At 42.1% G+C, this 25,299-nt stretch overlaps 2 protein-coding genes across 2 annotated transcripts in view; one reads left to right on the plus strand and one right to left on the minus strand.

The window, feature by feature from the left end:
- ANKRA2 (ankyrin repeat family A member 2) overlaps positions 1-12,955 on the minus strand; it is a 29,768-nt gene extending 16,813 nt beyond the window's left edge. Inside the window, exons 1-6 of the mRNA XM_077462515.1 lie at positions 12,799-12,955; positions 8,203-8,553; positions 7,192-7,350; positions 3,874-3,939; positions 3,359-3,456; positions 996-1,121 (exon numbers count right to left, since the gene is read on the minus strand). Coding sequence (XP_077318641.1) covers positions 996-1,121; positions 3,359-3,456; positions 3,874-3,939; positions 7,192-7,350; positions 8,203-8,488 — 735 coding nt within the window. The 5' untranslated portion in view covers positions 8,489-8,553; positions 12,799-12,955. The remainder of the gene's footprint in view (positions 1-995; positions 1,122-3,358; positions 3,457-3,873; positions 3,940-7,191; positions 7,351-8,202; positions 8,554-12,798) is intronic.
- A 28-nt stretch (positions 12,956-12,983) lies between these two features.
- UTP15 (UTP15 small subunit processome component) overlaps positions 12,984-25,299 on the plus strand; it is a 32,002-nt gene continuing 19,686 nt past the window's right edge. The window contains exons 1-4 of the mRNA XM_077462514.1: positions 12,984-13,129; positions 18,308-18,464; positions 18,979-19,071; positions 22,555-22,739. Of these exons, the coding sequence (XP_077318640.1) occupies positions 18,375-18,464; positions 18,979-19,071; positions 22,555-22,739 (368 nt within the window). The 5' untranslated portion in view covers positions 12,984-13,129; positions 18,308-18,374. The remainder of the gene's footprint in view (positions 13,130-18,307; positions 18,465-18,978; positions 19,072-22,554; positions 22,740-25,299) is intronic.

Below are 25,299 nucleotides of genomic sequence, written 5' to 3' on the forward strand. Positions count from 1 at the left end.
TTTCCATGATATTTGGTTGGGGTAGATGTGCTACTCTGAGGAAGTTTCCTGATCTTAATTATATACTTCCCAGACTTGGTAGCTACCCCCCCCCCCCTTACTTTAGTCCCCGTCCGAGAGGCCCTTACGCAGTTTTAGACACAGCGGAGGCATCCCTGACACCACTTAAAAGCGAAGTTTCAGCTGAATCCATGTTTACTTAATAAACACACACTCACCTGTCCTTCAGACCAGCCATGCGGCCGCCCAAAGCCTCAGTTCTCCCTCCGCCAGTCCGCGGCACTGGCATTGCAATTGTGCCACAGCCGGGTGCACACTATGCATGCGCGAGATGTGCTGCGCACTCTGACTGGTCGGGTGATGTTCTGGGATCTGTGACGTGTCCCAGAAGATTGTAGGGAGGGAGGAGTCGCCTAGGTGCCGTGGGCGGAAGCTGGGTACCTGTCAAAACTAGATACCCACCCCCTAAACCCCCCCCCCCCCCCCAAAAAAAAAATTACATGCCAAATGTTCAAGATACCTTAAAGCGCAAGTTCCACTTTTGGGTGTAACTCTGCTTTAAGTATACTTGGTTTTGCACTTAGGTTTTATACTTCCAGGTGTTTCTTCTGATTTTCTTTGATTCATTTTTTTCTTTTCTTAATTATCTATCGATTAGTGGTACTGGTCCAATATAGTACACCTTAATATGTGCTGATAATTCCCTGTAAAATCAAGATGTCCTTTTTGTGGGTATGCTGGTCCAATTCACAGGTTAGACTGAGGAGTATATCTAATGATGTACTTTGTTTGGCCCAGGGGCAAAATCTGTTTATATGCAATCTACCCTGTTGATCTATCTCACTGGATATTGATTGGACTATTACTTTTGTTTGTCCTTTTTTTTTTTTACCAATATTGATACAGGTGTGTTTTTCTTATTTCATTGTTTTGTACAAACCTTTAATAATTAAAGATCATATTTAAGAGAACACATAAAAAGCATGACATCTTACCCAGTCATATTCATTGACATCTACTCCGCACTCCACCAGCATTTTTACTATATCCGTGTAACCTTTGCTACAAGCTAGCGACAAGGCACTTTCCCGTCCTTTTCCAAGGATTTGAGGATCTGCCCCCTAATGTAAACAAGAACCATATATAAATGTATTTTCATAGCCTCACAGTGGTTTAGCTTAGAACTGCGAAACAATAGCAAAGATTACCAACAACAAAACACTTAAATACACTTCTCTCCTATAGCTTTTAAAGTGCAGACTGTACACTCAGTGACCATATTACTAGGTAAGCCTGCTTTTAATAGAAACAGCAAATAAATGGTTACAACTTAATACATAAAACAGGCAGGTATAGCCAACAAGTTTATTAGTTGCTTAGCCAAATAGTAAAGTGGAAAAAATTTGCGAACAGGAGCGCCAAAGCAAGATGGATGAAGATTAATAAAGTGTTGCCTGATCTGACCAATGTAGCTTTCTGCTATGATAACCAGATGGTACAGTAAAAAGGTAAAAATTGATCTACACAGCATGAATTGGGGATGCATGAATACATCAACCACTGTAAAATATCAGCCAAAAATAGCGGCACTGGTGTTTTGTCGATTAAACCACTACCAGCTGTCCACTGGGTGTGCATGAAGGGAGTAGGTGCGTCTGTGACATTAGGTTCCGCCTTGCCCCCTTCTCAATAGGGAGCCATGGGACACGTTGCCCCCCTCCTTCCTTCCACAGCTGCACAATGAGGATGCCTGGGCTTCGCGGATGCTCATGCTTGGCAGTGGCCGCGCCGGCGGGTGAGGTCATTTGCAATGCTGTCCATGACAGGCAGCATGCACTCACTTGGCAGTTAGGAGCATGTTTAAGGGGCTAGCTATATGGGAGAGTGGGCTGTGTCTCTCCTTAATGGGATCTACATGTTATATATTCTAAAAGGTGAGCAATATCGGCTGGAGATCCTTCCAACTGCATATCTCTAAGCCCTTGTACACACGATCGGAGATTCCGACGGAATGTCTCCTATCGGACCGTTTGGTCGGATAATCCGACTGTGTGTGGTATGCATCGGACTGTTTCCGTCGGAAAAAAATCAGTCGGACCCAATTTTCCAACTTGTTGGAAATATTTTCCGACAAACTGGTCCGATCGGACATACTCCAATCATGTGTAGAGAATTTTGATCGGACAAAGTGCCACGCATGCTCAGATCAAATTCCTACATCAAAGCTATTGGCTACTAGCGTGAACGTAGTCCCGACGAAATAACGTCATCACGTTCTAAACGATCGGATTTTCCGACAACTTGGTCCGACCGTGTGTATGCAACAGTTTCGGACACAATCCGTCGGACAAAACATGTCGGACAAAATCCAACGGATTTGGTTGGCAGAATGTCCGACCGTGTGTACAGGGGCTAATAGGCATTGGGATTGTGTATTATATCAAGTGGTTCATTGTTCTGCAGTATCAAGGATGGACTTAGTGGGTGTCACTACTTCCTCCTTCTCAATATCTGAAACAATTTGGGCTTGCTCAGACTGTCTGGACTATTGTGAATGCATCATTCAGTGGGGATGGATACATCCCCACAAGGTTATCACACGGTGAGATTGTTCTCTAGTTATCTTTTAACTATTCGAAAGCATCATACCTTCATTATATGAAAATCCTCCCCCCTCTTTCTCTTTGTTTATCCAGATGATTGATGATTCTTCAAGCAAAAGTGCTGGCCAATGAAGTCTGATAATATCTTACCATCTGGGATGTTTATATCCCTCCTCCCTGCCTGGATTAGTTGGTGACTATTTCCCAAGTTATTTTAAGTTTTTTATGTTGATGGATTGTATTTTTAAAATTCATATTAATTCAATTTAAATGTCATATATAAAATAAATATATATATATATATATATATATATATATATATATATATATATATATAACACACACACACACACACACACACCCAGTCTTTTTTTGTGTCAGTTTTTGGCCAAGTGGATCCTGAATTTTCCGTTTTGGTACAGGACTTTATTTTTTATTTTGGTGCACCACTAGCATGAATATATCTACTTTTGTTAACAATTTAGGCTGATGGTGGGGAGCTGTTGAGCTTTATTCAGCGCAACACTGCAAGCACATACTTAGATACAGTTGCAGTCTTGCTTTGGGAATCCACTGGGGATCAATGAGCCTTGAAAACCGATGTATCAGAGGCAATATCCTAAGACCTATATGACAATAGGGACAAAAAAAAGCTAGTTGGCTGAGGGTTTGCCTAAAAAGGACTGAGGAGAAGAAAGGGTACTATTTGCAACAATACACATATAACAATATCCACATCTAATTTATTGGATTACATTTTGTAGAAGAAACTCCACCACTGCTATCTGCCCATGTGCTGCAGCCCACATCAGAGGAGTAAAGCCTTCTTCATCTGTGAGATTAATCACACTTTCTGTGGGAAAAGGAACAATATTTAGCACATCTCACAACAAGGAAACACATACACAAACTGCCTGCATAAATACATCTATCTATAAGGCTTTATATTAACTGTTGTAAAGCTTATTAAATTATATTAAAATACACGTGAAAGACTAGGTATATTACTTTTTTTTTTTACTAGAATATGCACATTAAAAAACAGGGCTAGACTTATCTACATATGTTCCATATCCTCACAATGTCTATTTCCATTTCCAGTAAGCCAAATAAAACAAGCATTGACAACTGCAGCACTCCAAATACCTGAATGATGGGAGCTCAATATTACTGCCGCACTGAGGTTTTCTAACTGCATAAAGAAACAAACAGAGAACCACCGATAATGAAAGAAAGTGTAGGCTAAACTCTCTACAAGATCTTGCATTACCTTGTTCAAGTCGACTTGCCAAATAGACCATCTCCCCTTGAGCAGCCAGCTGATGAACAGACAGGGCTGTAGAACACACATGAACACAAACATATTCAATATTACACAAACTGAAAAAGCTACAAATCCATTTGAGAATGTTTTTAAACTAATCCTAGCAAAGTTTTTCAACAGGTCATACAGCACGTTTATACATTTTACAAGGATATATTGTATCTGTATTTATACTATGCATTCAGACACTGTCTCTCATTAAAATCAAGGAGCTCACTTCTGGTCCATTCACATTGCGTTCAATCATGCCCTGATAAAGAGGGTGTTTTTGGACCCCAAAAAATGTTGGTGCTCTTTAGACTATCATCCTGACTTTTATTGGAAGAAAGTTAAACCTCTTAGCAGTGGTGTGGTGCTTCAATTTCCATTTCTGTTACATTGACTACAAAGCCAAGGAGTCCATGGAGATCCTGTGGGATGTAGAAGCTGCACGACTGGGAACCAGATTATTTATGTCAACAGCAATACTTTAACATAAATACAATACATATGTGCAGCGCTTGAATCTTATTATCCACTATTGATACTATAAGTAAACGTATCACCATATATCATATATATAACAACCAATACTTCAATGAATATACATCTCAATTAATCAGTGCATAAAAAACATTGGTAACCTCAAAGTAATATTAAAGGCAATTTTTTTTTTTTTTTAACAAACATGTTATACTTACCTGTTCTGTAATGGTTTTGCACAGAACAGCCCCAATTCTCCTCTCCCCCCGACACTCCTGGCCTCTCCCTCCTGCCAAGTGCCCCCAGAGCAAGCAGCTTGGGGTCACCCAAGCAGGCTCGCTCCCGAGCCGCTGCTTTGCGTGTTTATTCACACACGGAGCCACACCTTGGCCCCACCCCTCACCCTCCCCACATTAGCTGGGATTGCACACAGAGGGTTGTTTTACCTTGATGCAGGTATAAAACCTTCTTCCTTTAGAACCACTTTAATCCAAGTAAATAACATATCTATAAGTGTTTGCTGTGATGCAAAAAATCAAAACCATTTAAAACTCTCCAATCAGTCCATTAACACCTCTTCCTTAACTTCAAAAAGTCCCTTGTAATAAACCAATTCAATAAATCCTCAATCTTGTGATTTCGCCTCTTCTCTTTCACCACCACTCAGGTATAGATAGATATTCGCTCACCCTTGTTGACTGACCCCTGGGTTTAAAAGGAGGTCAATACAGGCTTGTGATCTACTGTAGCAGCATCCAGCTTTCACAGGGATCCCTAATGGATATATTTTGGCTCCCGGCTTACAGGAGTTGCTCTCTCCCATTAAACTTTTATGTGTGTAATCTTAAAAAAAAAAAAAAAAAAAAAAAAAAAAAACATCATCTGGTTCTCTCTCTATAACAGCTTTATTACGTGCATCTACGCGCATAAGATATAAGTAAATAGCTCTTTCCGTATAAAATTGCTCCATATGAACAGCTTACAGACTTGTCCCGATTACACAGCACTAGAGCTGCACGAGTCTGGCTAAAATGAGAATCACTATTTTTTTGCTTAAAATAAAGATCACAATTGTCGTGGCGTAACATCGTTTTTCACATTATACAAAATTTGGGCTAACTTTACTGTTTTTGTTTTTAAAATTTATTAAAGTGTATTTTTTCCACTGCGCAAATACAGTGTGACATAAAATATTGCAACAACTGCCATTTTATTCTCTAGGGTCTCTGCTAAAAAATATATATATATATATATATATATATATATATATATATATATGTTTGGGGGCTCCAAGTAATTTTCAAGCAAAAGATACTAATTTTACCTTGTAAGCAACAAGTGTCAGAAAAAGGTTTAGTCTTTAAGTGGTTAACTGGCCCAGATAAACTTGGCAGGCTGCCTGGATTTTTTATTTTTTTGTAAAATGTCAGAAGTGAGCAGAGAACTCTGCACTTGTTACATAGAATCGGGGAAAAACTGTTTTAAGATCGGAAGGGGGAGGGGTAGAATCGCAATCTTGATTCTTTAACGATTAATAGTGCAGCTCTACTCAGCACCAGACTCCATCCTCCTGACAGCAGGTACAGATCTCCCTTGATAATGTGGTGATGTCACAGATGGACAGGCAGACCCTGCTTAATGCATATAGTCCTAATTGGACTTACTCTTTACTTATAATAGTTTAATATAGCAATAAGAACCAGTAAGAATCTTACGGGTCCAGCGCTATTTTGCTCACTTTCCTCAACTAGAAACTGACCAACATCAATACAATTCTACAAAAAATGCCATCACCTTTATATCCTTCAGTCTCTAAAAATTTCTAGTCCGATTTTTTATTACTTGAGCTGTACTCTTGCTTCTTCGATTAGGTTTCCTCCCACAGACGGTTATGGGAATCCCTGACATTAATAGATAAAGCCTTTGCTGCTCTGGAAGCGTTGTGTACGATTTGATTGTAAGCTTGTTGGATATAATGGCATCTTTTCTCACAAAAACGTGAAAATTTTTATAAAAATCTATTGAAAATAAAAGGCAAAGCCTTAAAGATGATCCCAGCATCTACATCCACCAGTAGAAGGCTTATCACCAGACATTACTGGCCGAACATTTTTTAAAGTGGTTGTAAACCCTTACAAACCACTTTGACCTACAGGTAAGCCTAGATTAAGGCTTACCTGTAGGTCTAAGAAATATCTCCTAAACCTACACGGTTTAGAAGATATTTGCCGAAAGACAGGCACCGCTGTCTACGGCGCATGCGCCGTAGACATCGGCGCACAGGCGCACTGAGCGAGCCGCTGTCAACGGTGATATGCCGCGAGTGACGGCTCCCGTGCGCATGCGCGGGAGTGACGTCATCGCGGCTTCGTCGAATGACAGCGGCGGAGCAGCGAGACCCACCGAGAAGATGGACGCTCCGGACTACAGGGGACAGCGGTGACTTCGGTGGCTCCTGTGTCAGGTAAGTGACACATAATGGACTACTATGCGATGCATAGTAGTCCATTATGCTTTACCTTTGCAGGGAATCAAAGAGGAAGTAAACCTATCAGGGTTTACTTCCTCTTTAAGGACAAAGATTATCTGGGTTGAATAATTTTGTGCAATTGTTATTATTTCCCCCACCAAACTGGAGAGCATGGGACTTACCTCCCCACCCTACAATCTGAGAGTGCAAGTTTAAGAGAATATCTATATAAATCTAGATCTTTCAGCAGTCAGATTCTGCATTCATGTATAGCTAACCTCTAACAGCATACGTTAAAATGAAAAGAAATATATAAAAATAAAACTGCTTACAATTCACTAGCAGCGGGGTGGTCGATACCTCATTGCCTCGATGTTTATTTGTCAGCGTAGTAGACTGCTTGATGGGAGAAAAGTGCTTTGTTGTTGATGGTGTGTACACATGTCTGACTTGTATACCCGGAGACGGTGAAGTGTGTATATTGCATTCAGCTGAAAAGAACAATATATTTCATACATCAAATTTATTCTGTGGTATATTTGTTACAGGCAAACTTTACAAGCTTGTTCTAGGGGACAGTCAAAAAAAAAAAAAAAAAAAAAAAAAAAAGTTAAAAAGGAACTTGAGATTTCTCAAAGACTGTAAATTATTGGCTTTATGACAAAGCTGAAACATTCTACCTCTATCTAGAATAAGATTCTCAGGAAGCCACTGCTGCAATTACATACACTGTTCAATTACTGCATCAGAGTAGTTTGTATAATGTAGGAAATATGTTCTGTGAATGGACTGTGAGCATTAATGATGTGCTAAAGCACACAGGAGATAGGGACCACAGGAACAGTCCAAGCAGGTATTAAGAGCTGAGGAAAAAAATAAAATAAAGATTGTTTTCTCTACATCACTTGGAAACTTTGGAATCCCTTACCATATGTACGTGAGAAACCTAGGTGACACATACAGACAGTCCAAAATCCTGCCAGCCAGTGTCTCACAATTGTTAAAGTGGTAGTGAACTCCCATTGCACACCTGTACCTACAGGTAAGCTTATAATAAAGCTTACTTGTAGTTACAAGGAATATATCTTAAACGTGCACCGCTTAGGAGATATTCAGTGTCTTTGCAGCTGATGATGTCACAGGCACATGCGTGCTGAAGGAACGGCATGCTTGTGCCGTATCTTCAGAGCTCTGTGCCACAACCAAAATGACATCATCGTGGCTTGGCCATTTAACCAGCCAGAGCCTGTGAACCCGGAAGGAAGACCGGGTGAAGATGGAAGCCCTGTCAGCGGTAACAAAGATGATAGATAGACAATATAATCAAAGTAGACAAAACCAACCTTTAAATAAGACAGAAGCTACTTCCAAATCTGAATTAACTTGATCTTGAATATTTTTACTGTCTTCTTCATTTAGAGACTTCACAAAGCGAGAACAGACATTCATGTCAAATCTGTTTGGCAAAATGAACTTCATTCCCATTGCCACATTCTGAGCCTGGCCTTCTTCTGTGCTTGAGTCCATAACATGTTCTACTTTAATGTCAGGCATGCCAGACAGACAAAAGCTGACGCAGTCCTCTCCCGGCAGCTCCGAGGGGCCCTCCAGACTGTTTAAGGTAGACATGGCGGATCCGCGGTTCTTGCACTACAACTCCTAAATCTGCATCATAGGACTGGAATGTTTCAATTCTGTAATAGAATGGGCAAAGGTTTCTGAAACTGTAGAATTGATTTACATAAATGTTATTTTTATTTCATTTACACTTAAAACAGATCTTAAATGACAAATTACTTCTAAAAATCTATTCTAAAGCGTTAGCTCAGCTTCACAAAGTAACTGCAATGTGTAGAAACACTGATGGAGCTTTGCTCTGGTGTAAAGCAACTGGCCCAGCCCTCATATCTAAATACCAAACTGATAAGACAACCCACTGGTCCTGTAATATGATGACACAATTTTTTTCTACCCTACCAATTGGCGCACACAGAAATGTACACATTTTAACTCTGCTTTTAGTGAACTTTACACAGTGTACAACTGTACACTACGTGGCCTCTGCTGCCATCGCTTAATCACCCTGATCACAGACTTACCTATCCCCACTATGATCAAATCTTCCAGGGAAAATGAAGTTGATGACAGCCTATGGTCTCTAAATAAAGTGACATTAAAGGTTTTATTTTTATTTTTTGACCACTTCCCACCCGGCCTATAGCAGAATGACGGCCAGGCAGTGGTTGCGTTATCCTGACTGGACATCATATCATGTCTCTCAGGATAACCCCTAGCGTGCTTGACGTTCGGGGATGGCATGTGTCCCTTGGCACAGCCGATCACATGTGACATCAGAATCGGAGGCACAAATAAAATGCACCCTCGGACACGGCGCTTCCCTGATTAGGGTAAACTGCCAATGAAATTACCACGTGACCGGCTGCGTCCAATCACAAATGTAAACATTGAGGAGCAGTTGCTATCTGATTCCTGCTCTCTCCTCACACATCAATCCTGTGAGGAGAGAGCAGGAATCAGTGAGTGAAATCAGCATCTGTCTGCTACTGTATTACTGTGCACAACACGCCCCCCCCCCCTCCCCAAATAAAGAAAACCTGTGAAAACTTCTGCTCATCTAGATCTGCGAGTCACACAGCCCAAGAATCCAGGCCCAGTCCTACCTTCCCGATGCCCTGGAAAACCCCTTATGGTTGCCTCTCAACTCAGGATCAGCTATAATCCCCCTTTAACCGCACAGCCAGGTGTGCAGCCCAACACTACACATTTTTCCTAATTAGATTATTTTTATTTATTTTTCCCACAAGATTTGTTGCAGAATATGGTTGGCCAAACCAATCTGTATGCAGAGAAATTTGTTGCTGCCAACCCAAAGTCATCCTACACCCGCATGTTCAAGTGGCGACTTCTCACACTGGACGAATTTAAATAGTTTTTGGGCCTTACGTCCAATATGGGGCTTGGGAAAAAAAAAAAAAAAAAAAAAAAAGGTACTCCTTGCCTATTGGTCCACCAACCCCATCCACCACGTGCCGATATATTCTGCTGCCACCTCAGGGACACGCTATGACATGATTATGCGTTTTCTACACTTCAAATATAATTTGCAGTGCCCTCCCCCGGGATCATCCCAACCACGACAAATTGTACAAGATATGCCCCCTAATAAATTCCTTTCCCAGTGATTTGCTGAAATGTTTATCCCAGACCAAAACATTTGTGTGGACACATCCCTTATACATTTTACTGGCCAACTGCACTTCAAGCAATATATCCCAAGTAAGAGAGCCAGGTATGGGTTGAAATTAAATTGTGTGATCGAGTAACTGGATACGTGTACACATTCCGTATTTACAAAGGCAAAGACTCTCAGCTCCAGTCCCGTCAGTGTCCCCATATATTGGAACCAGTGGGAAAATTATCTGGGAGCTGGCATAACCCCTGTTCAAAAAAGGATACCATTTATATGTGGACAACTATTATACCAGCCTGCCCCTAAGCTTGATGGTCCTTCCTGCTGCCTGGATCAATACTTTGGTTGTACTGACCATATGGCTGCCCGTAATGACCCAGGACATTATGGACCATGTTTATCCTGCTACTTGGACCAATACTTTGCCTGTGTTGACCATATATCTGCCTGCTGCTTCTACTGACTATGGACAATATTTCTGCCCAGACACCTTTGAATGTTACCTGGACCAATGCTTTGGCTGTGCTGGCAGTATCTCTGCCTGTACGAACTATGGACAGTATTCCTGCCTGCTGCCTGGACGATTACTTTTGCTGTCGCTGACCACATCCCTGCCTGCTGCCTGGACCTATGATTTTCTCTGTGGACCACTGCACTTCTAAAACCACAGGTAATCTTTTGTTATTTGGTATGTACCTGCTATCTGCTAGAAATATGAAGGGCTTTCAAAAATGTGATTGGTAGTCAGAGAATTATATGTGTCAATTATGCTCCTAGAACACTTGGAGGTGCTACTTGGATGTTAGGCCTCTGTATGTGGCCATGCTGTGTAAAAGTCTCACACATGTGGTCTCACCATACTCAGGAGGAGTAGCAGAATATATTTTGGGGTGTCATTTTTGTTATGTACATGCTATGTGTTATTGAGGCTCTCAATCACAGTACTAGACACTTTAGCTTGAAACTGCCGTTTGCCATAGCAAATCCTAGTATGGATGTATACATGTGAAAGCCTCAGTCAATGCCGCATCTCGAGCCATGCCCCCTGAAACTAGCAGAAAGAAAAAAGGTGAAGAAGGTGGGGTGAAAGTGCGTTGATAGACACAGGCAGAGCATGCACAGTAAAGGTGATAAGGCAACAGCAAGAGGATCGGCTACTATTACATTATCACAGAAAACTGGGAAATTATTCTAAATGGCACTTTAAAGGATAAGTTCACTTTTAATGTTTTTTTTTTAAATAAATACACATATTTTTGCAGGTAAAAAAATAAAATGTAAGTTATTATTTTTTTTTTACTTGGAGCCTGGAAAGCATTGCAAATCACAGGTGCCATGCAGGAATCTTGCAGATTTGTCAGTGCATCTGTTTGCTCATACCTCGTATGGGCAGACAGATACACAATGACAGGAAGAGACAATCAACTACCAGAGCTGTAAAAAAGCACCATGGTAGTTCATTGAGAACTTGCAGTAAAACAAATGTGCTAAGCCCTAAACCTGAGAAGGTGCAGGAGCCTCTTTGGTGTGTTTGCAGTGTGTGGGCTGCCTGTTCAATTGAATGGGCTCCTCTGTGATAAAAAAAAGAAGTGTGCAAAAACAAGTGTTCCCACAATAAGGGTGAATTGGCCTGGACAAAACAAAGGGCGTAATGGCCTAGTCTAGTGCAATACTGTCTTCATTTTTTCATTTAAGGTGTAAAAGTGTAGTAAAACCAGGAAACCAATCTGTGTGCCAAAAGTGTAACATTCAAGGTCCTCAGGTGTGTGATGTGTTGATGATCATATCACTTCACCTGTCCAGCTTCCAAGTTCCCCTGAGTGCTATGGTGTCATACTGGTTGGGAGGGGGTCTGTGCTGGGGTACATGCCCTGGTTGGGAGGGGGTCTGTGCTGGGGTACATGCCCTGGTTGGGAGGGGGTCTGTGCTGGGGTACATGCCCTGGTTGGGAGGGGGTCTGTGCTGGGGTACATGCCCTGGTTGGGAGGGGGTCTGTGCTGGGGTACATGCCCTGGTTGGGAGGGGGTCTGTGCTGGGGTACATGTCCTGGTTGGGAGGGGGTCTGTGCTGGGGTACATGCCCTGGTTGGGAGGGGGTCTGTGCTGGGGTACATGCCCTGGTTGGGAGGGGGTCGGTGCTGGGGTACATGCCCTGGTTGGGAGGGGGTCGGTGCTGGGGTACATGCCCTGGTTGGGAGGGGGTCGGTGTTGGGGTACATGTCTTGGTTGGGAGGGGGTCTGTGCTGGGGTACATGCCCTGGTTGGGAGGGGGTCTGTGCTGGGGTACATGCCCTGGTTGGGAGGGGGTCTGTGCTGGGGTACATGCCCTGGTTGGGAGGGGGTCTGTGCTGGGGTACATGCCCTGGTTGGGAGGGGGTCGGTGTTGGGGTACATGTCCTGGTTGGTATGGGGTCTGTGCTGGGGTACATGTACTGGTTGAGTGGGGTCTGTGTTGGGGTACATGTACTGGTCGGGATGGGGTTGGGGTACATGTACTGGTTGGGATGGGGTCGGTGTTGGGGTACATGTACTGGTTGGGATGGGGTCGGTGTTGGGCTACATGTACTGGTTGGGATGGGGTCGGTGTTGGGCTACATGTACTGGTTAAGAGGGGAAACAATGATCACCATTCATTCTTACACTAACATGTCATCACAATACCTATACATCCGCCTCACCAATCATTCTACACCCTAAGCACCGGCCGGCTATTCGCTGCTGTCACTCACCTCTGCGGACTCCTATTGTTATGTTATTGTATGACGTCACATCCGGTGCGACTTTTCCGGGACCCGAGGGAAGCGGACTTTTTGTTATTTGTAAGCGAATAATTTCCGGTGATCTAAAACAGGGGCAATGGCGGGACTGGTAAACAGGCTTTAGTCCGACATAATTCTTGAAAGCTGTGCCCGCTCGTTGATGACGTCAAATGCATGCGACTTTTCCGGAAATGCGTCAGTAAGCAAGATGGCGGCCCGCAGTGCCGATTCCGGCGGCGTGACTGCCCGGTGGTGAGAGGAAGAGAAGGAAGGCAGTGGACGGAAAGGCTGTGGGAGAGCGGTAAGAGGGCACTGGGATGTTCTCATCCATAGAAGGAGGAGTACAGTATAACTAGAGGCACAGCTCATCTCTATATTGGGGCACTAGGAGGTCTGCATTGCTGTCTGTGTCCCCATTAGGGTGATCCAGTTTCTTTAATTGTTCTGGTCACCAGGAATGAAAGTGGAAGGTATTCCCAAAATTCTAAGTTGTCACCAGCACAGAAATAGAGGGGAAATCTTGTAATGGGGACACTTGTCCCTCTGACAGCTCTCTAATGAGAATACCCCCCACATTGGGAAGGTAACTTTACACTTCCTGTTGAGCCGTCAGGAAGTAACGGGAAATCTCCTAAACAGCCAGAGGTTATAACACACTGCCCCCCAACATTTCATTGAGTGAAAGGTGAGTAGATGCTGCATTATTACACAGAGCACATCTCCGCCTATGTGTTGGATAAACCACCATCTGTCTGTCCCAATGTCTGATCTCTATTCACCGTTCACTTTGGTGACTTCAACAGAAAGACAGCCTAAGATTGAGCAATGGTGGTCCTCTTATACCCCGATCAGCCACAACATTATGACCACCCACCTAATATTGAGTAGGTCCCCCTTTTCCAAAACAGCCTTAACCTGTTGTGGCATGGACCCAATTAGACCTCTGAAGGTATGCTGTGGTACCTGGCACCAAGCCATCAGTAGAAGATCCTTTTAAAATGATGAAGTCCCGGCTGTGAAGAGCACGTGCTGTGTTTTTCTAAACTTAAAGTGGTTGTATACCCAATTTTTAAACTTTTACCTACAGGAAAGCCTATAATAAGGCTTACCTGTAGGTAAAAAAAATATCTCCTAAACCTGTACGGTTTAGGAGATATTCCCCTCGGTATGCGCCGCTGACTGCAGCGGCGCATGCGCACAAGGGGATTCTCAGCCTGAAAATCCGGCAGTGGCCGGCCGGAATGAAATCTCCCACGCGCATGCGCGGAAGTGACGATATTGCGGCTCCGGCCACTCACAGCGCCGGAGCCGCGATACCTAGAAGAAACGCAGAGGGAGCATGTCAGCTCCCTCGGCGTGGATCGGGCCAGATGTCGGGGCCTCGTTCTAAGGTAAGTATTTCATAATGAGCTAGTATGCGGTGCATACTAGCTCATTATGCCTTTTGCTTTGCAGGTTTAAAAAAAAAAAAAAAATGTGCGGGTTTACTACCGCTTTAAGGTTACACCTGAACTGCAGTTTGGTTTGGGTACAATTGTTTAAATTTGGACCTCGACATCAGTCTGACTGGACTGTGAGATGTTCAGCCTGGCCACAGGGGGCATTGTCTCTTTTGGCAGGCATGGAACCACAGTCTAGTTGGGTGCTTTAAGATTACTCTCTCTCGGAGCCCGCCCAGTGGGAGTGCCGCTCTTGCTGTGCTTTCTGGGAGAGGGTACTTAAGATGCGTATGTCACGTGGTTCGGGGTTCCAGTCCAGAATGATGTACTGACTTCATGGTCCTCCTGACCAGCCCCCAGGAAGGCTATGGCCTAGGGTGCGGATCAACCCGACTTGTTGTCTCGGGGCTGGCTAGCCTGAGGCAAGGAAACTAAAGGAGAATTCTGAGGTGGTTGGGTGTCGTTTCCGGTTTGGGAGAGACCCAGTGACTTCAAGCATTCCAGGGGAGGACTCTTCAGAAGAAGACCATGTACAAGTTGGTTTCTTAGCAAGAGCCTGGAGGGGCTGAAGTACCTAACAGAATCCGGTCTCGTGGATATCACCAAGCTGGCTGAAAGATCCAGGTATCACATGAGTGTTCTACAAGTTTAGTTTTCCTACGCGTTCTACAACAACGTCTGGCAGAGACTTATCCTTGTATGTTCTACAAAACGTCTGTGGCAGAGACTTGTTCCTGAGTGAAGCTCCTAGTTGGCTGCTAGACCTTGTGTGAAAGGGACTATCCAACCTGAGTGAACATCCAGTTGTGAATGGCTATTCTCTGGATTTGGTCAAAGTAAGCAAGTTCTTCAATATTGACTGACACTGAGTACCTGAACTTCCTTTCCCACCCTCTGATCCCACTTTAAGAGACTGTTCATTGTCTATGTTTTGCAAATAAAATCGCTTTATGCGGATCTATCGTCAGTCTCTCAAGTCACTGGGCCATCTACCACGGGACACCCCTAGACGTGAATTGAGGAAAAGAAGGTAACGGTAAGCCCAATCAAAACCAGCAGCTCCTTCGGGGGTTAGTGCTACAGTGAAGTTAAAGAATTATGGGGAAAGCTCTTTTTTTTCTTAATTCTTTTTTGGCTGTACTTCTCCTGTGGCTCACAGGAGTGCAGTTTGCTTTGCCCTTCTATGACCCATTTTCAGCAGAGAGTGGGCTGAAATCCGCTCTCTGCTGACATCACAGGCTGGGTCCAGGCTTGGTGTCATCATGACTGTAGAGTCTGGATCTGCCCAGATCCCTGGATCACCACACGGCTCAGCCTCTTAGCGAGCCACTGAAAGGCTGAACTGGCTGCTCCCACCCCCTCCACAGTCCAGCACTCCAATGAGCAAGGGGGGAAACAGCAGAGAGCTGCTGATATTCTGCTCAGAATGCTGTGAGAACTGAGCGATCATCGGTGTTAGATTGCTCAGTTTTCAGTGTAGAGGTGCAGGGGACAGATGCTGCATCCACCTAGGTAAGTATGAATCCAAAAAAAAAAACACATCTTTTTTAAAACTTTTTTTCATTTAAAAATAACAAACATGTTATACTTACCTGCTTTGTGTAGTGATTTTGCACAGAGCAGCCCAGATCCTTCTTTTCTCTGGGCCGGCGCTCCTGGCCCCTCCCTCCTGCCAAGGACCCCACAGCAGGCAGCTTGATAAGGGGGCACTTGAGCCGAGCCACTGCTCTGTTTGTCGATTAAGACATGGAGTCGCTGATCAGCCCCACCTGCTCTCCTCATTGGCTTACTGACTTTGACAGCAGCGAGAGCTAATGGTGCCCCAATGATGCCTTAGCCAATCTGGATTGTTTTGTGCAACATCATTAATAGAACCCATTAACATAAAATAAACCTGACTTTAGAACCACTTTAAGTACTGTAAGTTTACAAGGTGGAGCCTCCATGGATCGGACTTATTTTCCCAGCACATCCCACAGATGCTCAAAGGATTGAGTTGTGGAGAATTGGGAGGCCAAGTCAACACCTCAAAATTGTGTTCCTCAAACCATTCTCAAACAGTTTTTGCAGTGTGGCAGGGCACATTATGCTGCTGATGCACTGTCTTCAGGGAAAACTGTTTCCATGAAGGGGTGTACATGGTCAGTAACAGTATTTAGGCAAATATGTTACTTCAACGTGAACGGGAGGACTCAAGATTTCTCAGCACAACATTGCCCAAAGCATCACACTGCCTCAACTTCTTCTCATACTGCATCTTGGTGCCATCTCATCCCCAGGGAAGCGCCGCACACACACCCGGCCACTCACATGATATAAAATTGTGATTCATCAGACCAGGCCACCTTCTCTCATTGCTCCATGGTCCTGTTCTAATGCTCATGTGCCCATTGGAGGCACTTTTGGCTGTGGACATGAGTCAGCATGAGCACCCTGACCGGTTTGTGGTTACACAGCCTGATGCCCATTTTTTTTCTGCTTTTAATGCATCAACTTCAGGAACAACATGTTTACTTCTTAATGTATGCTGACTTTCAGATAACATTGTAATGAGACAACCCATGTTATTCAGTTTGCCTGTCAGTAGTCATAAAGCTATGGCTGATTAGGTGTATCTTTTAGTATCCTCAACGTCATTATACAATTCTTACCTGCCCCTTATGTGATTTGTGCTTTGATTGTGGCGTTCCATGGTGTCATTTGTTGCCATATATGCACAGCCTATAGTAGAGTAAATCTCCACATTCTGGTCTAAGTAGTTTGTTTGTGTTCAAACTTTAGGCATTCTGCATGGCACTGCCTGGGTTAATGCATGCTCCTCATAGTCTAAGAACTGACACTTCCGTGAAGAAACTATATGTCCCACAATCCATGGGTCTTTTAGGCTGGTGTAAGTGAGAGCTGGATAGTAGTTTGATCTGGAACAGACACAACAGGCAGGAATTAACAGATCACCACAGGTTTTGATTTACTAAAGGCAAATATGCTGCAGAGCTTAGTAAATGAGGCAATGCTTTACTTTGCAAAGAATATCCAATCACATGCAAGGAAAAAAAAATAAAAAATTTTCTTGCACATGATTGAATGATAAAAACGAGCAGAGCTTCTCCTCAGATCTAGAGAAACTGCACTTGCAGCACATAGTATATTTGCCTTTAGTAAATCAACCTCCATGTGTTTTCATCACATTATCACTCCCACATTTGTGATGCAACACAGAGGCCAGGCATTGGATTCTGTGTGACCCAGAACAAGGTGTTGCCCAACTGTAGGGGCAAGCTAGGTGAATGAATACATAAACAGGGGGGGATCAGCCACAACAATACAAACTGCAGCTGGAAATGTGAGCCCATCATTACAAAGTGAGGCAAACAGACAGCCTAGGGAATCTAACTACACTAATACATAGTTAAAATAACAAAAACAATTGAAAGTGTACAGTGCCTTCAAGGTAAGACCAGTTCCTGTGACAGCAATCCGAGTGGGGATGTCCTTCACATTGGAAAGATTTCTTTCACTGTCTGTTCAAGCTACAGGACTGGAAGTGAAGGGAAACCTCCCTCTTGGGATTTAACAAAATAAACGGTTTCCATGCTTGGAAAAACAATTGTAGAATTAGGTGGCTATAAACAGGACAAATAACAGAATGAAATGTGACATTTTGAGGAGGAGACTGATGACACTTCCTCCGATGACCACTAGATTTAATGTTTACAAATTTCTGACATTTTGAAGGCTTTTTGTAAGTAGACAGGAGGACCCATGTATATGTTAAGGGCCAGAGGCCCCTGCAGTGGTATTCTGCAGGCTACTGAGGTCTGTTTAGTCCTCCTTTTTGTCTTGTGGTGTTGGATAGGCATTTAATTCTTATGCTGGTTACAATAAAATTATTAACTTATAGTTTTTTTTTTTTTTTTGGTCAGCTTTACAATCTTGGAGTGGTATTGTGTTCTGGTTTTGTACTCCTGCGTCCTTTTCTCTGTGTTTTTTGTTCTGTGTCTAAAATTATATGCCTATATTTATGTATTTTTTAATCCTAGTTTAAACCAGGCTTCTGCTCCTGAAGAACCTGCATTGCTTATATGTTAATATTGTGAAGAAACGGAAATGTCGGGATACAAACCTGTTACCATTTTATCGTACCCTAAGCTTGGGGAGAAGATAACACAAGACACTCTGTACTGGAGGCGCTATAAGGTAATATATAACCTTACACCTTTGTTTTAAAAGTAAGTTGTTTGTGGGTCTTTTTTTTTTTTTTTTTTCCCCACCTAAGAAACTGGAAGGTTTGAACCAGAGCATGGAGCTCCACCTGCTAGCTCTAATTTTAAATATAACATATTTGCATGTCATAATTTTAAATATGCTGGCTTAAAATATTGATTTTCTTTTTTTTTCTTTTCTTAATACAAGGCACTTTATATTCCCTATGATCTCTCATCAGTTAATTTGCTTGCGATGCTCTTATGGGAGTGCTGCGCTCTTTCTCCAGCTTTGTAATTGGTATGAGGAAATTTCTTGCAGTGTAGTTATTGATGTCTTCTTTCCCATCAAGAAAGCATCTCTCTGACATAAACTTTACAAACATTGTATGTAAGGCATTATATAAAGACTTCTGGATGTTTGGTTTTATTAATAAAATAATCCAAATTAAAATTATTTTGTTTGGTTGAAAATCATGCTCATATTCTCTTTAATATTTTCCTCTTAGACTCCTGTTCAGATCAAAGAATTTGGTGCAGTAACAAAAGTAGACTTTTCACCTACCCAGCCTATAAATTATGCTGTCACATCATCCACAAGGGTAAGTTATTCACTACTAATGAGCAAATATAATTAAAATCATCCAATTAGACAGTGACCATTTTCTAATGGTGTGATTTGCATCTCACCTTATTGTCAATGGCATATGTCATAGATTGGATGCGGAGGTGGATTACAGGAACAAAAAAAAAAACAGCAATGGCGCTAACCTTTTTCCACTCCACTAATAAACATTTGAATAGTGAAAACCTTGCACCAATACCTAATTAATGTGCTGATTAAGCTGCTCCCCAAGTGCTGTATATTCCTACTGTGCAATGATTATATATTGATGATAGGTGGCGCTGTGTTGCTATTTACCGGCGTATAAAACGCGCCGGCGTATAACACGCACCCCAAGTTTAGGAGGGAATTTTAAGGAAAAAAAACTTTACATTTAAATGCCCATCAATGCAGCCTTATCAGTGTCCATCTGAAGCCTGTCCATCATTGCAGCCTGTCATTGCAGCCTTGTCCCCTCAGCTTTTTGTTTTTAAAAATGGTGCCGCCGAGATGTCCTTCGTATCTCGGCAGTGCCCGGAAGTTCTCAGCGGCTTTCGGCTGCCTCGGCCGTACTCTGAGGCTTTCAGCCGCTCTCGAAAACCGCAGAGAAGGGCCAAAGGCGGCTTAAAGCCGCCCAGAGCCCAAAAATCGCAAAGGGAATCGCTTTTCCCCTGATTTTAAGGGGAAAAAAGTGCATGTTATACGCCGGTAAATAATAATCTAAATTAATTGGTTTGTGAACAAATGCTATCGTAAATATATATAAAATCACTGGTGATTAATTATAGGTATGAATAGTCCATATTCTTCAGTGAATATTCCAAAATGAAATCTGATTTGGTTCTATCAGTAAATGTAGATAACATCCACAAGCACCCCACGTGCTGGTGTAAAACGACCTGCTCACCAGACAGCCATGACCTCTTTAGCTAAAAAAAAAAGTCAGAAGTCACTTGTGCTACAATCCTGCAGGGTGGTGTGGAATCACGGCCTTTCCAAACCGTGCTCTCCTCTCCACCACAGCGCGTACATAAGGTTAGAAAAAACAAGGAGGATCCAATAGCGTAATATTGCTTAATTTATTAAAACACAGATAATTATAAAAATGCCTGCTTACATTAGTGCGCATGTATCCCGGCATTGGGAGGTATTGCGTGTTGTTCGAATGGATTTTGTGTTGTGCCCTGCTCACGCTGGGAATTCTTTGAAGGGCACCTCACAGCATCCATTTGACCAATGCGCAATACCTCCGAGTGCCAGGACACAGGCACACGCTAATGTAAGCAGGCATGTTTTATAATTATCTGTGTTTTTAATAAATTTATAATCTCTTCAAAAGTGTGCTTAATTCACCTCTTGGATGCCACCAGAGCAAGCACCAATGATCACCAGGACAAATAGAGGGTTGAATATACCTAGCAGGAACAGAGACTGCAAGAAAAAAGACATTGCTTCTAATAATTCCCAGCTCTATCCAAAACGTAAAAAAAAAAAAAAAATAGTTTTGGCTACACATACACTGAAAGCTACACCTGATCAAATAACACAACAAATATATGTATGTGTTTGTGTGTATTTGTTTTTCTTATTATTTTATACACAATGGATATAGAAAAGAATCGCCCTCTTGTTGCTTTGCAGCCTGAAATGAAGACACACGGTTTTTGTTTTATCCACCTGTGTGACTTGTAACGTTTGAGTAAAAGATATAACACCAATATGTCAGAATTATTTATACATACATACATTTATTTTTTTAATCAAGAACATAATCACTGTGTTGGAAAAAGCATACCCCTCCCGCCAAAACATGCTAAACTCAATCAGATGTAGCACAGAAAGCCATTTGAGTTTCAACTGTGATCAGCTGTGGTTGTTTAATTAGCTCAGATTGAAAAGCGCTTTCCTGGAGCATTTCAGTCCCTGGTAGCGCAACTGAAGCAAACGATGAACTATGGGTGGCAAGGCACTGTCAAAAAATCTCCAGGATAAAGTTGTAGACAGGCAAAAGTCAGGAGATGAATACAAAAAAAAAAAAATCTGAGGCTTTATCAATGCCTAGAAGCACAGTGAAATATATTCTTAAACATGCAGAGGAAAAGATACTAAAACAGCGCTTCCCTGGTACAAAAACCCTGAGTGTAAAAAAAAAAAAAATATAATGCAAGGTAAAAACCTAAGCAAATATCCTGCTGGATATATATTAAAAGAATTTCAGATTTTAGGCACAAGTACAAAATACAATTTACAAGGAAATTCCCGGAGGTTAGGGATAGTGCTTTAATATGTCTCTGGCTGTCACTAATATGTGTGAGGCTGCCTTCTCAGAAAGGAGTGGGAATCCATGAACTGAGAAAGAGGGGAAGGACAGAGGCGCCAGGTAGGCATAGTCAAGGCTGATGAAGAAGGCATGGCTTGCCTTTGCAATACGTCCCTATTGGCTATTGCATTGATCGGGCTGACAGAACCTTCACTACGCTGAGAATCTTTTTTCCTCGACACTTCCATCCTGGCTTGATATCACTGCTGTCCATCGTCTTACTGGCATCAGCTTTTCAGACACCTGATTGCGGGCTGTGCTGGGTCAACCTGGATCATCCAACGCATGATTGCCGTTTTTCCTGTGGTGTCACTTGGATGGATTAATAAAGGACTCGTATTCATCATCTTGGAGTGGAGCTGTGTCTTCCTTTTTGCAGTTTGTACAGTGGACGAGCTGTGGCGAGCACCCTTGAGACGAGTCCTTCAATTCACCTCGTTCATTTATCTGAATTTACCCACCTGAGCTTACTAGTTAAAAAAAAAAAAAAAAAAAACGATAATAATAATGATAATAAAAATGCCACAAATCTATCCCCTATTTTAGACGCAATAACTTTTGCACATACCAAGAAATATACGCTTATTGCGATTTTATTTTTGTTTTAAAAAAAAATAATAAAAAAATGAAGAATGCAGATCGGCCTAAATTGAGGAAAACATTTGTGCATTTGGTTTGTTTTTTTTTTTTTAATTTTAATTTTTTTTCATTTTGGGATATTACAGCAAAAAGTAAGTGTTTGTTTTTTTGAAAAAAATGGTCATTCTTTTGTTTATAGCACAAAAAAATAAAACAGCAGAAGTGATCAAACACCACCAAAAGAAATCTCTATTTGTGGGAAGAATAATACATAAATTGTGAAAGTGCCATTTCGCAAAAAATGGCCTGGTCAGGAAGGGGGTAAATTCTTTTGGGGCTGAAGTGACGTATAGTATGACTCGTAGTATTCATGGCTTAATGGTGAGATGTACTAAGAGAAATTTATTGAGGTGTCCTTTTTTAACCTCAAAAGTCTAGCTGTATTGATTTGAGTCCCTGATCTGGAGCAAGCATGAATTTTATAAATTAGAGTAATGTCGGAACTCCTAATCTGTATACCATGGTAAGAATGAAGGTATTGAAGTCATTGGAACAGCTTGACAGAAACCGTTTTCTCCTTAGATCCATATTTACGGGCAGTATTCTCAAGAGCCTGTAAAAACCTTCTCCCGCTTCAAAGACACAGCTTATTGTGGGACCTACAGAGGAGATGGGAGATTACTTGCTGCTGGCTGCGAAAACAGCGTTGTTCAGCTTTTCGATATCAATGGCAAGGCCGCTCTCAGACAGTACTCTGGACACAGCAAGTAAGTGTTCTCCTGGAGTCTCCATTCATAACATAGCTTATTCTGTTGTTTTGAATAATAGCTGTGAGTTTAGACCCTGCTTGTTGTGTATCCTGCTGTGTTTTAGTGTGTATACCGATTTTATATCTGGTATTGTCCATACTAATTTAATTGCTGGGTAATCTGATTTCTGAAAACCTCCTAACTTTTCAATAGGGCTGACTATCCCTTTTTTTTTTTTTTTTTTTTTTTTTTTTGGTAACTTACAATAAATTGCCCTGTTTGGGTAATAGAGATAAATGGGGGGGGATTAGCCATTACATGTGGCATTTAATGTTTAATGTCATTGTAAAGTCCATGGAAACTCTTCTTATTTACTGCATATCATCATGTAATGGACCATACATACAAGGGACACACCATCCAATTAGAATGAATGTTCTATGATCGCTGCATACACTTTCGTTTTTATAACACAAGCATTGTAAAAAAAACAATATTTATTTTTGACAATCCAATATAAGCTTAAAAAATCCCTTTCAAATTTGTGAGTGCCGCCAGTCTGCTGTCCTCTTTTTACAACTTTCTAGATTCCCTGCATGCTTTGCAGCTTCTCCTTTTTTGCTGTTTACTCTCAATTTCTAAAGACTACATTTGACCATAGATACACTTTAAGAGCATTAGAACATACAGGCATCCTCAATTTACTTTTTATTGAACTTATTCTATTTTACATGTTGTAAAACATGACGCAAAAAACGGGACATGTTTCTGCCCTTTTGGGGCTGTGTACGCCTTACCTCTGCACAGAACTGTTTAAATGCATTTTGAGCTTTTTGCAGTGAGGTTTTTATGAGAACAGAGCTTTGGGGGCAAGCTGCACATGCTCAGTTTGTGTATTGCTAGAGGTTTTATTTTTTTATCTTGGGAGTGTGAATGGGATCAGCACAGGGCCAATCCGCACTGTCCAGACAGGGTCACGAGTCCTGCAGCTTTGAGACAATCGGGGGAGAATGAAAACTTCTACAAGCTCTAACCAGACACTGTTAAGATTCACAAGACTGCTATATATTGCTGATGAGAAAAGATATTTAGCAGTTTATATTGACTAAAATAATTGCATTTCCATGTTCTGTGTACTGTGGGAGACCAGATATAGTGGATGTAGGCTCCTGGGATTAGTAACACTGTAAAGCCCCATACACACGATCAGACTTTGTACAAACTTTCCTGTGGACCTTTGTACAAAGGGCGTTGGCCGTAAGTTTGTATTGCATACACGCGATCAGACTTTTTAGGCAACAAACACGAACGTAGTGATGTTTCAACGTACTGACGCCACTTCAAAAGGAAGTTCAATGAATCTAGCGTTTGGTCAACTTCTGTACTGTTGTCTGATCTTTTGCATTGGTTCTGAGCATGCGTGTTTGTAAAGTCCGATGGTTTTGTGTACACACGATCGGACTTTGCTTCATCGGACTTTGCTTCATCGGACTTATGTTGTAAAAAAGTTTGTCCGTTTGCACAGCCAACAAAAGTCAGATGAAAACCGAAAAAGTTTGTCAGATGGAGCGTACACACGGTCGGATGTTGCTCCAAAACAGCTAATTTGCTGTCAAAAAGTCAGATCGTGTGTACGGGCCTTAAGAGGCCTCTAAGTCCTTGATCTGTAGTATTACACAATGTATCAACCGTGGCCTGCAGAGGTGGCCCCTTGTACATAGTACTTGGACCTTACAGCCCCATTTTGTGAGTTGGGCTTGCTAATTGTCTTCAGGGGTCACAAGATGCATTTTGCTCCATTCATAGCATTGAACAGGAAATGTCTATTCATTGCAGCACCTGTGCTGTCCTCCTTCTCAAACACCACCCTTCTGATAACGCGCAAAAAAGAAAAACTCTATATCTGTATATAATTAACGTCCGTCCATTTACATACTTAAATTATTCTGCTACTTCCACATAAACTACACCTCTATGTCCCCAGATACCGATGTAATCCAACCAGCCCATATTTTTTCTAACTTTTTAGGGCATCCCCTAGAGGTATATGATAATTTATACATTGGCAATGCTTTAATCCGTTCTACCCAAAAAAAGAGGAGATGGAGGATCCAGGTCCTTCCATCGGAGAGCATAGAAAAAGATAAGTTTTATATCCTCCTCCAAAATCTCCCAAGAGGCACCTAGCTGGAGAGTAGATATTTGGAAGGGCCAGTTTTTCCTCTAAGAATTTCAAGATTGCTGCCCAGAATCTCCCCACAAGGAGGCAAATAAGTGGAAATAATTGAACTGTATTCGTTGGTCTCTGGCTGAGATCACCAATGGCAACAGCGATTCAGCAACCTCAGTCTAAGATTGCTCTGTAAGGGATAGAATGTCCGAGCTCCACTGAGCAGCCACAGTCTCCATCCTAAAGGAGGAGGAGGTCAGCAAGGCAAAATAGTATCTATGAATAAGTTGTGACTGGTCATCTTCAAATCTAAATTTTTCTAAATTAGAGGGGGAAAGCTTGACCTCCTTTTTAAACCAGATGGCAGAAAAAACAGTATTGGGAATCTTGTATTCAATCTGCAAGTCT

This window comes from Lithobates pipiens, unplaced genomic scaffold (genome assembly GCF_037356315.1).
Source record: "Lithobates pipiens isolate NorthernLeopardFrog02 unplaced genomic scaffold, aLitPip1_a1.2 Scaffold_3, whole genome shotgun sequence".
NCBI classification, from domain to species: Eukaryota; Metazoa; Chordata; class Amphibia; order Anura; family Ranidae; genus Lithobates; species Lithobates pipiens.